At 49.7% G+C, this 15,631-nt stretch overlaps 1 protein-coding gene across 1 annotated transcript in view; it reads right to left on the reverse strand.

Annotated features, from left to right (window-relative positions):
- NCOR2 (nuclear receptor corepressor 2) overlaps positions 1 to 15,631 on the reverse strand; it is a 237,704-nt gene that overhangs the window by 143,496 nt on the left and 78,577 nt on the right. The window contains exon 3 of the mRNA XM_027733181.2: positions 8,802 to 8,929. Within this exon, the coding sequence (XP_027588982.2) occupies positions 8,802 to 8,929 (128 nt within the window). The remainder of the gene's footprint in view (positions 1 to 8,801; positions 8,930 to 15,631) is intronic.

Raw genomic sequence — 15,631 nt, forward strand, 5'->3', positions numbered from 1 at the left:
CCACTCTGGATCATATCCAGGGAGAGGAAGAACCCTGGAGAAATCCACCTTCTCAGGGACATCCTGAGCACAGCCCTCTGCCCTCCCCTACAGCAGCATGGCCAACTCAATCCAGCTCCAGGTTATCAAGTTCAAGTTGAGGGGTTTTATTTTTCAATTTAAACATCAACAGCAGGCACAAATCATGTGCATGCCAAGCTCTGCTGTGGAGGGTTTGACACTGGCATTGGGCAGCACCTTTGCTGCTGACACACAGAAACAGAATCTGGCTCATCCTCTTCCTCCTCCCCGGCAAAAAGGAGCTGGAAGAACTGGGAGGCTCCAGCACTGCCTTTGGTGATCCAGCCTACGAGACTGTGAACGCACAGCTCACACAACAAACTTTTCAGAGCCGAGCAGCCTGAAATCTGGCACTGAAGCACAGCTCCTTTCACCTGCAAACGCTTTCACGCTGAATGATCCTCAACTTTTCTCAGCAAGCCCAGAAATCTCTCCTGGCATCTCTCAGGTTTCCTGCTGGCTGGTCCCAACCCCTCGTGCGATCCCTGCCCGCCTGCAGCTGCGCGCCAGCATTTCAGGCTCTGCTGCAAAAACCGGGAACAATAAGCAACTGTTGAGCTGGGCAGGTGCTAAAATATTCCAACACCCAAGGCTCTGCTGTACTGAGGCAATTAAAAATGAGATTTATTTTCACTTCTTCCCTCTTTTTTTTAAGGTCCAAGAAGCTGCTAATTGACACAGGTCGTGTCCGAGACCTCTGCAGTTGTCAGGAACCTGACACAACTGCTACACTCAGAAAAAAAACATGGATTTTAAAGATAAGAGCACCACTCAGCTTTACAAAGGCAGTTACTCACAGCGAGGCAGGGGCCACGCCAGGGAAAGCAGCTGCAATGTTATAGGGTGCTATTTTATTTCCATTTCCACATCCATTGGAACTGCTATTAACTTTATCCACTGGAATTTCCAGCCGCTCCCGAGATTGCTTTGCCCAACACGACCTACTCAGCCTGTCCTAGCTGCAAACACAAATGCTCTTGCTCGAAGCCTTCACACCTTTCACTCTTCACATCCACACCTGCAGCAAGCTCTTTACAACAGACTTTTATACAGCGATGACGTTGCCGTCAGTGCAAAAATAACCCTGCCTGAAAAACCCTCCCCCTACACTGAGTTCGTCGTTTGCTGCATTTTCCAAATAGTTCCCACCTGGCTGGTTTATTCCAGAGATTCCTAATTTGCTGAAGGGAAAAAGCATTTTTAATTGCATGTGAGTTATGCATAATTAAATGAAGTAAAGCAAATGCCAGTGTTAATTATGAAGTGGGGCAGGTTAGTCTTCACCTGAGTCCTTTGCCACAAACGCCAAACTACTTCGGGGAAGTGGAGCGGTGTGAGATCTGCTGACACACAAAGCTGGGTGCCCAGGGTTTGCCCGACTTCCAGCCACCCACACAGAGCTGTGCTCGGGGCAGGTCCGAGTCCAGAAGAACAAGATAACCCAAGATTAGACCTCTGGTTCATTACCAATCTGATAAATGCATCGCTCCCTCCCAGCTGCAGCTGTGTTACTCATTCACCGGCCGATTCCTCAGCAGACTCAACACAGGATGTAAGGAAGGTACGAGCAGATCAAATCCTGCAGCAATGTGGGGCACCTGCAGCTTGCTCCAGCACGTGTGGGTCATTGGGACCTAGGAAAACATCTCCTGCTATGTTATACCTACACCACAGCCAGCTGAGCATGAGATGGGCTGAAAACAGGGATTGTCTCCTAGCTGGGTATCAAGGAATCATAGAATCTTTCAGGTTGGAAAAGACCTCTAAAATCATCAAGTCCAACTTGATGATTAAGCTGAGAGCATCCCTCTGTGGAGAGAGAATCAAACGAGGTATCCTGAGCTACCCCTGGAACTTCTAAGAGCAGGCCTGATGACATCTAAATGGATTTTGCCTTTATCTTTACTTTCCTGAAGCCAAATCACTGGGAAACAGGCAAGTACAAACTTTTCAGGAGGCAAAAGAAGACTCTCCCACCCCACTAACCCACTGACCAGCTCTTCAGAGCAGCACAACCCTCCCCTGCTCTTCAAACTTTCCTGTTTGAAAAACAGAAGGTGGCTGCAAGAGGAATGATGGCTGTTCTGCAACATCCAGAAAATCCAGCCTGACTTCCCACAGCCATGCCTCCTGCACTGAGGGCTCAAAACAACAGCAGTGACTTTGAGTCAGCCCTCACCAACTTCCCAGCAAGGGCACACTAAGAATTGCTCCCATCTGCAAATACTGTTCCCTAGGTACCACAGAGCCAAACAACATAACCAGGCTGGAAAACTCACTCTCACTGTCTTTTGGAACTGGAACCAAGACAAGTGATGGCCTTGCTGAGGCTGTTTATTTCCTCTGGCTGAGATGGTTTGGTGGGAAATTGCCTCCAAAAATAAGTTCTAAAAAGAGTATCCAACCCCCACAGGTACAGACAGACAATAAAATGCTTTTGAGAGAGAGTAATACAGAAAACCACTGGTGTTGAAGTGAATTATTTATAGCCAACTGTTCCAATCCTCTTAGGTGCAGAGGGGGACCAGGTTCTAAAACCATTCCCATAAGCGAGATTAAGGCACAAACAAGGCCAGATGCTGGATCCCCAAATGATAATTCAACTTTATTTTGTAACCCAAAAGAGCAGAGAAAAAGAAGAAAGATAGAAAGGTGGGAAAAGCTAAGGGTAACTGTTAAAAACACAGGACAGGAGTTACCACCACCATGAAGTGCTGCTGGCTTGCAAGCTGGTAGGTCTCTGCTGGGCTTCTTTCCCTGGTCACCTTGTATCCTCAGAGGCAGGATAACCAGCAGGGTAACAGAGCGGCAGCAGCTCCCACAGCAGTGCTCAAACAGCCCCCCAGCAGTCCCTGGGCACGGCCCTAAATACCCTGGAGGCCCACTGGCCAGTTCACCAGTACCCAGCAAAGATCATCTGGTAACAAGATGGGCCCTGAGCATCCACTGGCTGGTTCCCCAGTCTCCAAGCAAGATCTGCCTGGCACACCTCATTTGGGAAAGTCCTTCATGCATTTTTTGACTGTAACAACTTTTTATCCTTTTTGCTCCTCTGCCTGCCTCTGCTGCCTTGCTAGGTGCCTCCTGGAGCTTTTTCAAGTAGCTCGGCTCCTGCAGCAGCCCAGCTGTGGCATCAAGGCTTTTTAACTCTGTGCTGGACACAATGGCGAAGCAGACTCCATCTTGTAATCTGACTCCATCTCGTCATCAGTCCACTACACCAACGCCAGGATTTGTGAGAGGTTTCAACAACCCCTTCACAGATAATGAGAGCCAGAGTGGGACAGTAGGCAAATTAGGACCCGTTAAAGAGAGAAACTGGAGGGTTTGTAGGAGCAAACCTGCCACCAAGCACCTAGAAAAACATGTCCACAGCTGATATATTCCCCTTGTGAGATAGGTGGAAAGGAAGAAAAACCATCACGACTTGATGGGAAGAGCTGCATGTCTGGGTGGGGAAGATGGAGTTCCCATGCCCTCAGCAACATCTACCAGCAGCAGGACTGAGTCTTTCCAAGTCAGAGGTGTGGGACCACCTCTAGCAGGATGCTTAGCTCACCATGTGGCTCAGCTCAAGGACTCCCAGGTCCTGGTGAGGTCTGGCCAGGTGCCCATCTGCATCCTCGGGATGCTCCGGCTGCGCATTCCCACACAAGGGCAGGTCTTAGCTGCCCTGCACAACCCCTCAGCCACCTTCTTCCAAGCCGACTGCAATTTCAATGAGAGCAGATGCTTGATTTAAAACTTGCATATTGAAGATCCCCATACACAGAGCCTAAATTATTCATGGATGGGACCACCAGAAGCTTTAACACAACGGCACTGCCTCACTCAAGAGGAGGAGAAAGAATATTTGTATCTCTCCAAAAGCTCCCCCATATGCTTTCTCCAAGCATCCAAAACTGGGGCCCATCAGGAAAGCGCTTTTGGCAGTCCTGGGTAGCTGGAACACTCCTGAACTAATGGCTTCAGGGATATCCCAAAATTTCACAAGGCCTGCTGCATACACTGCAGGATCACCTTTCCTTCCCCAAAATAAATCTGGTTCAAGACTACACACAAGAAAGTTGCTGTGTGGACTTTTACCCCTTATACCAGCCAAGGCAAAGCCAAGGTTTCCTCTCATACCTCCCTGCCAGGGCACACTGGCCCATTCCAAGAAGCCTGGTGTCTCTGCATCAACTCTGTGGAGCCTTGGTCATGTTCTGTGCCCATCCACGGACATGCCCACAGCCCACACAGGAGCAGAGGGTACTTGCAAGACAAGGCTTGTCACCAAGTGCCTACACACCAGCATCTGCCCTCTCCAGATGTTACTGTCCCATGTTCAATTACGGGGAGGAAAAATACACAGCTCCTGGAACACCATTTCCAGTGTTAAAAGACACGCAGATGAATGGTTGTGGGGATTCCAGCTCGCTCCCGAGTAAAGGGTCACCTGTAAAAATGGAAACTAAAAGACAATAAATAAAATCAAATTGGTTGTGTTGTTATCTGGGGAGCAGTTGGTGCCATTTGGCCCAGCACAGATGAAGACCAAGAGCTGCACATGATTTCCAGTGCCACACACACTGCCCCTGGCTTCCCACCACTCCCTGGGCTCCTCAGGATTAATCCCATTCGAGAGGCACAGTGATCCGGCCTGCTCTCATGCCATACTGCACATGGCTGTCTCAGATGGCTGCAGAAACACAGCAGCTGCTTAATGTATCCAAAATGTCATCCCACAGATCAACACCGGGTAAACTCTTCAAACTCCTCATGCCTGCTAAGCAGAATGGCTCCGAAAGAAGAGCATGATCTCCTGAACTGGGAAAATAATCTTCTATAAAACAGTGACTCATCTCATTCTGGATAAGGGTGGAATATACTGTGTTAACATACATACCAATTATTTACAGCCACGTTTTCTGCCAGAGAAGCCATTATGCACCCCAGCATTCCTGTGTTAATATGGAACCTTGCTCTAAAATCCCAACACATGAAAAAATCAGAAAACCCAGTTCCTTGATTTTTCAGACCCCTCACCCAACTGGTACCTGCCATTTAACACTCAACCCAGTTTTTCCTCGCTCCTTTTGAGGACCAAAATATATATAGAAGAGGAAAAAAAGCCCTAATCCTTGTCAGCTTGCCAGGGCATTCCGCTGCAAGCATTCATGGTACGACTTGTACCAACAGCAGATCCTGAAATACTTCTCCTCGCTCCTCCAGTCCAGTTGGCACAGCCAACCGAACAAGCTAAGAGGAAGTCTGTGGATCCTTCCAAGAAAAAGCCTGCTACCAAAAAAACCATCATGGAAAGTAGCACATCCCTGCAAAGACAGACAGAGCCAACTTTCCCTATAGCAACAGATTCAGACTGGTTCAGGTTTTCCTTTCTTCTTCCAAGCCAGAATTGCTGCACAGGGAGTTCAAATCTTTGCCCAACCACCAAAGAGTGATGACAACTCTCAATTCTGACGTGTATGGAGAAAGGGCAGTCTGTAACTTCCCAATGAGCCTCTTGCTCAGGAAGCCCCAAAATGCAGGAGTATCTCAGCATCTGATTCCTTCCTGCAAGTTATCACTCAACAGCTTTTTGCCCCAACACCTGACTCACGCTTAACACACTGTGCCCATGCTGAAATGCTTCACTGCTTGTTCCCTTTCCACTGGATCACAACTAATCAGCATCCTGGTGGCTGCAGCAAAACTGCAGCCAGGAGAGACCGAAAACCTGCAAAGCTGCAGGAAGGAAGACCATCTAAGCAAGCCTAAATTATTTCTGTGGGATTTAAAGCATCCATGGGGTCAAGCCTCAAATACCACATGCAAAGACAGATGCAGAAGCTTCAGAGATCTGCCCAAAGTGAAGGCAAAGCCAAACTGGGGGACAGTCCCCCAAAACAGAGTAAAGTGGATCCCTGCGGCTTCCAGGAGAGGAGAGCAAACACCAGCCACTCACCAGGCAGGTGGGCTCAGAGGAACAGGGACTGAACAGCACGAGGTTCTGAACTGCTCTCCAGCTGCAGGCACTGCTCTGGATCAGCATGAGGCACAGTGATGGCAGGGCAGGGATGTCCACCCAGGAACACGCACAGAGCTTGATCTCCAGTGCTGTCAGTTTGCCATATCCCACTTGCACCAGACTCCCAAGTTGATTTCCTTAAGGAGGGGAGTGATCCTGGAAGAGCATCAGCTACCACAACCAACAGCAGACAGGCTGCTTCCTCTGAACTCCCGAAGCCACGGGGGATTGGAAGGGTTCCCCTCCGCCAACACTTGCTACAAGGGGAGGATTGTCTGGTGCCCACCACCACTGTGTGCCAGGTGGGCTGCCAGGCAGGGAACCACAGTGAGGGTCTTCCTTTCAGACACAGCACACCCCTGTGCTTCCCTCTACTTAGCCCACCTATGCCATGCTGTGGATGTTGTTTGCCTTGGTCTCCCTCCTCCCAGCCCCTCACACCGAGAGCCAGCTGCCTCTGCTGGAAACCATCAATCCCAGCCCAGGAACAAAGCCAAAGTGCTGAGCCTGCCAAGGGGACTCAGCTGCAGAGATGGCTGCCACTGCCACCCTCCCTCATCCAGGCTGTGCTCTGTGCCAGGCAGAGCCACTGCTATTTTTTGGGAGGGCACCAGTGACCAATCCAATCTGCTCCAGGGTCTTGGCCCTGGAACCCTCAGGTGAGTGACCATCACCCAAAGGGCTCCACTTACAGCACAGGAGGCACCGTGTTACAGCAGATCCTCACACCACAAAGGTGAACAGCAAAGCCCCCTAAGGATGGATCTTTGAGCGTGGTGCTTAAAGATGCGGAGGAACAGCAGTTGCCCTTGCAAAACAGACTAACACCTCCCCAAGCCCAACGGTGCCCAATCCAAATTACTTCAACAACAAATAACATTGGATTGAAAATTTCTTTAAATTTTTCAAAGACTGCCCCGCTACATGCCCAGATGCCCCCCAAATTTTTTTTAATGAGTCTATGTCCCAGAATCCTGGCACAACATGCCAACTGAACTGAAGTGGTATTTTTAGCTTTATTATCTAATTGTTGCAAAAGTGCGATATTTTGGATGTTATGGGAAAAAGGGATGAAATGTAAATTGAGTCTGTTAAAAAAATTTCTTTTTATAGCATGACAGAGCATCACCATTCAGGTTGAAAGTGAGGTACCATGATAAGCATGTGGATGTGTATCTAGCTCTGACAACCTCACTTAACTTTTACCACATTCATGTGATTGTCAACACAAAAAGAAGCTCGGAAACTTGGAAATATTTGTAGGCCAAAGGGAGATGCCTGGGTGACCACACCAGATCAGGCATGTGGTACAGCAGACACCAAGGCTTGCTGTTGGGTTTTTTTAGTTATATGGAATAACCAAGATACATTTTTTTAAATAGGATATTCAGACCTTGAAACCTTCATTTTACTGGAGAGCAGAACTGCTTCTCCATTTTGCAAACCATCAGTAGTGTGAAAAACAAAAACAGGCAGAAGGAACATGTTGCTGGCTCCTCTTTACCCATCTCCCCCAAATTTAGCTAAATCTGACCCAATTCCAACTTAACCGCGTTACTCTGTGCTAAGAAATCAAAGCACTGAGAAATCAAAGTGAGCCAAGGCAGTGCAACATGTTACAATAAATTACTGGTTATCAGAAGTGACGTGACCCTCTGTACACACAGGTGCCACAGGCGCGGTCCAGAAGGGCACATCCAGGAGGACAGATACAAAACCTACTTTGGAGGCTGCTTTTTGCCTCCAAGTTCTCACAGGTTTGTTTTTTGAGCACCAAGCCAAACCCATCCCACTAGAAAAAGAGGATCCTGTCTGTATCTATTATGCATGCAGCACCCTGAGGTCTTACTCCTCTCTCCTAACAACGATTTTAGAGAAACAGATTAATCTCTGACTCTGCACTGGTTTTGTTCTTAGCCTGACTAAGGAATAAGCATTAAAAAAATGTTTTGTATAAATCTACTGTACCAGTGCTCTTATTTCACTTCCAGGCCATTTTTTTCCAAAACCAAGCATCAAATGCAAAAGAGAAACCATAAGAGAGATCAGCATTTTGAGTAGAAACAGAGAATGAGAGTGATATCCTTCAGAAGAGATCAGCTCCTGTGCTTAAGGCATGTACAGCATTCCCAGCCACAGAGTGCTTGCCTGATTGGCACCCAAAACCACTGCCAGCCTTCCACAAGAGGTTACAACAGGAAACAAAACAAACAGGGACACAGGCAGAGGCGTGAGGGGAGCAGACAGGAAGAAAGCAGCTTGGAGAAAGTTGCGAGGGAAATGCAGACAGAGAAACAAAAACAATGAAAGCAGGGAGGAAGAGCAGCAGCAGAGGAAGCAGAGCTGGGGGTGGAAATGAGCTTTTCTCACTCCTCCCTGCAGCCTTGGGAGCCACAGACCACACCTGACCACATGGCTTCATTTTCTATGCTGAAGAAGCCAACACGACCAGTCACAGCAATGTGAAACTTCACAGTAGGGAGGAGGGCGGGTTTTTTTGTTGTTTGTGTTTTTAAGACTTCTTTAAAATGCATGACAGTCCCAGGGAAGAAACCAGAAGGCAAAGGTGCCACTTGCGCTAGCACAAGGAAGCTGAACCGGCGCAGAACCTGAGCACAGTCAGTACCCACACACAGCAGGTCCCTCACAGCCCTCCTGCTCTCACCACAGCCCTGCACAAAATCCTGGCTGATGCAGCTGGGGTTCCCCAGGGAAGGAGGGGAGCCAGTACCTTTCATTGCCCGGCTGGAACTCGGAGAGCAGGGACGGCCTCCGCCGCTGCGGCTGCATGATAGACCCCGGAGGGAGGTGGGAAGCGAAATCCCTGGAATGATGCTGGTACTCCAACAGTGCAACGTCCTGCAGAAACAAACACAGAAGCGCTCATTAGGCTGGTGGGAACTTCCAAGCACGCACAGAACCCTGACAACTCAAAAAAACCCATGCTGAAATTCCTCCTTTGAAGCACTGGGTGCTGGGCCACAAAGCTCAGTGCTCTTCCCTTCCCAAAAGGTTCCCAGTAATTCCCAGAGCCGTACTGTGTTGGGATGGTAGCTCAGCCCCCTGTCCAACATGGCTGTGGGCAGGCTGGCTCCTGAGAAGGGACCTCAGTAATACCAGCCCAGCTACTGAGCACCCACACAAAGGTTTCTGGCATCCAGGCAGTCCTGATGACAAATGCAAATCTGAGAGGAAGAACAGGTAGAAACAAAACTATAAGTCACAGGATGTTTTCAGCTTCAATAATTCACACAGCAGCACAGAGAAAGAAAAAAGGGGGGGGGAAAAAGACAGAAGAGAAATCACAAATGTTATCCTGAGAGTGTGCCTTTAAACACAGCTCCCCTGGGCTGAGCTCAAGGGGTTTGAAAGGACAGTTTGCTACTTATTATGTGTACGTCCCTTTTGTTCCTTGACCCTTGGAGAGTACAGTACAGTATGTTCCTGATTTTAATTAAATAAGAAGCTCTCCTGCTCTGTGCCACAGACTGATTCCAGCAACAGTATTTTAGCAGCTACATTCAACCGCTATTTTTTATTTGCAGATAGATACTTGACCAGCAGACTAATCATCTAATTAACTAAGACCTTCAGCAATGGCATGGAAAGCCCTGTCACAGAATACCCTGGAAAAACTGACATACATTTATGTTATAAGAACCAATTCCTCCTGGGAGGCTATTTTTGAACAGTTCTCAATTGAAACAAGAAAGCTCCAACTCCATCAAAAAGAAAAAAATAAATTTCAGGATGAAAAAAAGAATTCAATAAATAAGACACCGCATGCGTGCAGCTGATGTGGGCAGAGCATCTCAGCCCCAACGGCTGCAACAGGAATTATGAGATCAGATGTAGTGAAGACCAACATGCTCCAGCACTAGGGAAGCTGGGGAGTTGCCCCAGCAAGGTGCATGGCAGGCAAAGAAAGGATTCAGGAGTTTAAACAGCAACAACCTGTGCCTGGAGATCCCACCTCCCAGGCTGGAAATGAACAAATTAGCCCAGCACTACATGTCACGCTCCCCTCCAGCCAGTTGTGGAGTAGAAGGGAATATCATGGCCCTACATCTTTGACCATCAGAGGGTAAAATGACATGTTCACATAGAAGCTTTTCTGGAAAGCCAGGAAGAAAAACAGAAATTGTAAGCACTCAGCCCAGGGGAGCCAAGAAAAGTAGATCCCCTACTCTACATCCAGCCTCTCCTGTACGAAAGCTGAAAAGAGCAAATATCAAAGGGAGGAGGAAGGGGAATTGTGGTGCCCGATGGCCACCACTTCTCCTTGTGCCTAGAAAGCTGCACCACTTTTTGGAATCAAGTTCATTTCTCCCCATCCTCAGGCAATAGTGTGGTGCTGTTCCCTTTCTGTTCTGACCAATCTTGGGAATCATGAGGAAAAAGGGGCCTCTCCAGCCTGGCCATCTCAGAGCTCAGCCTCTGGGACAAGGGGTGTCTGCAGACAGGTTCTTGTGACATAAGGCATGAGTGGGACAGCGTCTCCTCATCCTCACAGGGATGTTCCACTTCTGCTGTAAATCCAGGTGTTGAGGGAGGACGCTACCCCGTGTAGCTGCTTTTCCTTCAGCTCTAGAGTCCATCCATGCAGGAGGCCATGGGGGGGCTGCAGGACAGAACATGCCATCGGTCCAACCACAGATGGGACAAACGCAGACATCTGGAGTGAAGGAGCCCATCAGCTCTTACAGCCCCAGCCAGAGCAGAATCCCTGCCTACGACAAGCTTCCCCACATTCACACTTGTCCTGGTTTTGAATTAAAAATAAATAATTAAATAGAAGAGTGATGCAGCTCCTGACATCCACCTACAAAACAAACACATCGTGTCTGGGAAGATACACCAATAGGCCCAAAATCAGGACCGTCACCTTCTGTGGGCGTATAAACAAGAATTACCCGTCTGGGAGGCTCAAAGGCTGTGCCCTTGAGAAAAAAAAATAAAAAGGCTCTTGCATGTCCCAAGAACCATCTGTTTTTCCTTTTCCCCCTGCCCACACTCAGCTGAGCTTTGCCTTTTCCTCCTCTAACCCCATCAGAAAATGGCTGGTGGAGCTCAGAGCCTGCTGGCATGGCCTGAAGTGATGGGAAGCTCATTACACTGGCATATTAGCTCAGGACTGGGATGGCAGACGTGCCTCTCCGGCTTCCCCATGGAGGGCAAGGCCAGCGAGCACCAGCTCCTGCTTTTCCAGACATCGCCCAGCTCCCTCTGACCTGCTCCACGTTGCTCACATCCACGCTGGGTTTTACAAGAAGAAAACATCACCTTAAAATTAGCAAGGAGGATTAAAACTGACAAATTTCTGTGCCCTGTGATGAACTGTCAGAGGCACCACGGGAGCCCTGGCAGGACGTAGGTGGATTAATTGCTCAGAAAGCTCCTCTAGTAAATTGCACTGTGGGCTGGGACTGTGTTTTTCAAACTCAAGTGCCAGAAAGGTTCACGAACCGCCTTCAAACTGCCTGGTGGACTTGGCAGCACGGGGGTAACAGTTGGACTTGACAATTCTATAGGTATTTTCCAACCTGAATGATTCAATGATTCAGAAGAGGCTTTAATTTTGTTTACCAGAATTTTAAAAATGCCTGCTGGGGAGGCACTTTGCTGCCAGCACAGCTGTACCTTCCACACACTGGCACAAACATGGGAGTAGTGCCCAGTGCATGCCACCTGAATTCCCCACCACCAAAACACACTAATGTGATTTAGCCCTGTCCTGACCTCAAATTTCTAGCACGGCCTTGGCACCTGCTCAAGGGCAGCTGTAAAACACCTGAAATTAAGGAACTCTGCAACCCCAAGCTACGTCGCTCCTTTTCCTCTCCGTTGTTTTGCTGGGTTTTGCTCAATTCTATTTTTTCCTCTCCCTCTCTTTGCATCTCTTCCTGCCCTCTGCAAACCCTCCTCCCACCCCACAAATCTGCTGATGTGTCAGAGCACCTTCTCCAGGGCTGTCAAATCTCCCACTGCCTTGAGATGGGACTGTCTTCCTTCTACACCAACCTTCCCATGGTTCCTTGTGGTTCAGGTGCTCCCACATGGATGTACTTTGGGAAGCTTTGCAGGATTTCATAAATTCAGTAAATGTCATGACATAGAAATGAAAGAAGCATTAAGACCATGGGTATTCAGGGGCTCTGGCACATAAACAGATCTGGGGGAGGAGGCCAGCACTAGCAGCACTGCTGAGGACAGACACCAAGAGTGCCACAGTGCCATAAACCACATCGGCAGAGCAAGCCAGCACTAGGCCAATGTTTAGATAAATCAAATGCTTAAGACCCAAAAGCAGCCTCACTAAACACACTTCACACAGCAGACTGAAGAGGTACTTGGACCCACCCCGAGGTGCCAAAAATGTTCTTTGCTGCCAGCCAGGAAGGCTGGACACATCCACCCTGATCCTGCATGGGGTGCTGGGCGGGGGAGACAGGGAAAGCACCTGCAGTCTCAAGGTCTTTTTGTGTTATTACTTGATTTGGGAGTGCCAAGAGCAGTGTTGCCATACCCTTCCTGGTAAATCCTCTGACCCTAAATAACCTGAGTCTACCAGGCTCATTTAGATTTGCTAATCAAACTGCCCTAAAGCCAGGAGCTTGAATGCAGTATTACAGAAAAGCTCTCTAGCCCCATGGAAGGAAAAAAAAGCAGCTTTCCCCCCCACCACCTTTAAATTTTTTTTAAAAGCTTTCACCCTGCTGCCTTACATACCATAAAGTCTCCAGCAAAATCTTCTGTGTTGTCCCCGACCTCGGGATAACCCACACACTAAGCCAACAACTGCAGCCGCGCAGCCGCTCTGCCTCTCTCGCTTTCTGTTTTGGACACGTGCACTTGCTGGTGCGCTTCATTTCTCCTTCCCCCGCCTGCAGCTGCCCGGGTCCCTGCTGCCTGATCTCCAATGAGGAGGAAGAAAGGGAGGTCTGAGAGCAATGCTGGAAGCACCCCCAGGCACTGACCCACAGCACACAGCGCCAGACAATGCTATGCCACGGCCAACAGCAGCTTGGACGCTGCTCTCCCAGCTCCAGCACTGAGCACATCCATACAGACAAGGCAGCTACTGACTGCTCCATCCAGATGGCCTTCCCACAGCTCCAAGAATTAGCCCCTGAGGAGAAGACCCCAGAGACACGAGGCCTGCAGAAAGGAAACCTGGAGCTGGTCTTGCAACAGAAAGGCAAACTGCTCCTCCTCTCTTTCTCCCACTAGCAGAAACACAAGTACAAACACCCAGTGTTTCTGGCTTCCTTGGAAAACAGCTCTGGAGCAAACCCATGGAGACCTAGAATGCAGCCAGACGAGGACCTTCAGCACAGCTCGAGCAGCCCAAAGCGTGAGATCGCTCCTCGTCGCTCACCGCCGAGAAAGCAACCGGGAGCTCCCAGACAAGTTTCGGTGCAAGACGGCTTCGCTTAAAAACCACCAGCTCTTGTTTTGCCGTGACACCAAGGAGGAGCAGTCCGGGGTCAGCAACCACATCCGCCAGCTGAGCTGGCTCCCTGTCAGAGGGCGGCACCACTGGCACCGCAGCCGCCTCGAATCACGGCATCGGTGCAGGCAGCACCGCGCTTGCAGAGCGCCCCGGGCACAGGAGAGCTCACCCAGTGACAAGCCACTGCCCCACACTGTCCTTGTCAGCTTTCACAGGCAGGCAAACAGGCCAGGGTACTGCACATGCCACTTTGAGGAGCAAATCCCAGCTCCCTGCTACCTCCACCAAGGATTAGGGCTGCTCACTACAAGCTCACCCAGCGCTGTATTGCGAATAATTTGTATTTCTTAACAATGTGCTATTTCTGCTGAAACATTCCCAAGTGTTAAGCCCCAACAAGGCCAATTAATAATGGCATGGTGCAAATAGTGAGCAGAAAACAATGCCAAATCATCCCTATTTTTTTCACTGCTCATGAACTGTCCCTTATCTAATCTCTCAAGGCCTGGCCTGTTCCTGCTGCTCGTGAGCAGCTCATGGGCTGTTCTGTGAACTCCTGTTAACCACAGGGGAAGTGAAGGGTGATGTCAGGGGGCTAGTCCCCTCCCCAGACTGGGGCACTGGTGGCACACAGAGCCACAGCTGGGCACTTTTTTACAGCTGCTGCTCAGATATGTCCCACATGTCCCAGAGCAGCCCAACATGGTATCAAGACTTAACCACACAGCCTTGGACTGCAGAGCCACCCCATCCCACTGGGAAGCACGTGGCAGGTTGAGCTTCCTGCACCTCCAGGAGCACACAGTCAGCATGGAGCAGCATATCCCAATTTGGAACCTGCCAGGGCCTTGGACCATCCAGCAAATAATTTGTGCAATAAACTGCTGCTCGAGCCCCTTGGTGCAAGCTGGGCTTGCAACCAGTGCTACCCACAAGCCAGGCAGACCAGCTCTCCAGCCTGAGGTGACCAAAGCAGCACAGCCACACTCTTGTGGCTTTGCTGGAGACAGGGGATGCTCCCACCCCTGCTCTGCACACCCTCAGCTTTGGAAAAAGAAGTTGCTTTAAATCTCTTTCTGCCAGCAGCGAGCGTGACCTATTTTAGCAATAAAAGGAAAAGCTCTCTGGTGCCTGGATACCCCTTGGCACTGGCAGCACAGCACTCGCTCATCAGACCGAGAAATGCACTTTTTAGCCTTCGCCTGGAGAAAATTTTTTCCCGAAGCTGATTCTCAAAGGTAAGAGGAAGGGAGAAGGTTTGGGAGGAACCAGGGTGGTAGCAGAGCTGTCACTGCATGAGGTCCAGCAGCTCAGGCTGCATGGGGACCAGCGTGGCCCATCGTCCTCAGCCTCCCCAGTGCAGAGGAGCCATCCTCCGCTGCTGAAAACCTCTACTCAAGTGCAAAGGAGGTGATTATTGATCCAAACAGGTTGTCCACAAGCACAGTGCTGTCTGCCCAACTTCCTCCCAAAAACCTGGGAGGAGTTCACTGCAGACTTAAGAGAAAAAATACTGACATAAACTATACAATAACTTCTCCACAATCAGCTCCACTGTTGAAGATAAGGTCAGTAATAAAAACCTGGCTGAATACATGCATTTTTATCTTGCCTACAGGGATATAACATGTGCTGAAAAGACAAATGCCCTTATTGTTCTGACGGTCTCATTGCCATCCATCTCTCAGAAGCTGCTGACTTGGCCTTTTGTTTTAGGGGGTGACCACACTGCGCGTGGCCCCTTCTTGGAAAGCACTGATTCCTGCTGCCACCCCTGCACTGAGGCCAGGGCTGCTGCCAGCCCCGTTAGTGTCTGCACCAGCTGCATAGCACTGCATCCTTCCCCATGCCCGCTCCCCGCCTTCTCCAGCAAACCAGGGCTGTCAGTGGCACTTGGCTGTCCCGTCTGAATGTGCCATTCATGGAGAAGTCACGTCTCGGTGAGGGCAGCTCTCAGCTGTTGTGGCTCCCCAGTCATCTGACCGGTGCCGGGTGCTGGAGCCAGCCGCCAGCCCTCTCCCCAGCAGCCAGAGGTGCCCGCAGAGCAGCAGCACATCCATAACAGAGCTGCTTTTGAGCCTCTCTCCATCACAAGACTTTTGTCCCAG

This window comes from Pipra filicauda, unplaced genomic scaffold (assembly GCF_003945595.2).
Source record: "Pipra filicauda isolate LSUMZ 115617 unplaced genomic scaffold, ASM394559v2 scaffold14_size4853619_pilon, whole genome shotgun sequence".
NCBI lineage: Eukaryota > Metazoa > Chordata > Aves > Passeriformes > Pipridae > Pipra > Pipra filicauda.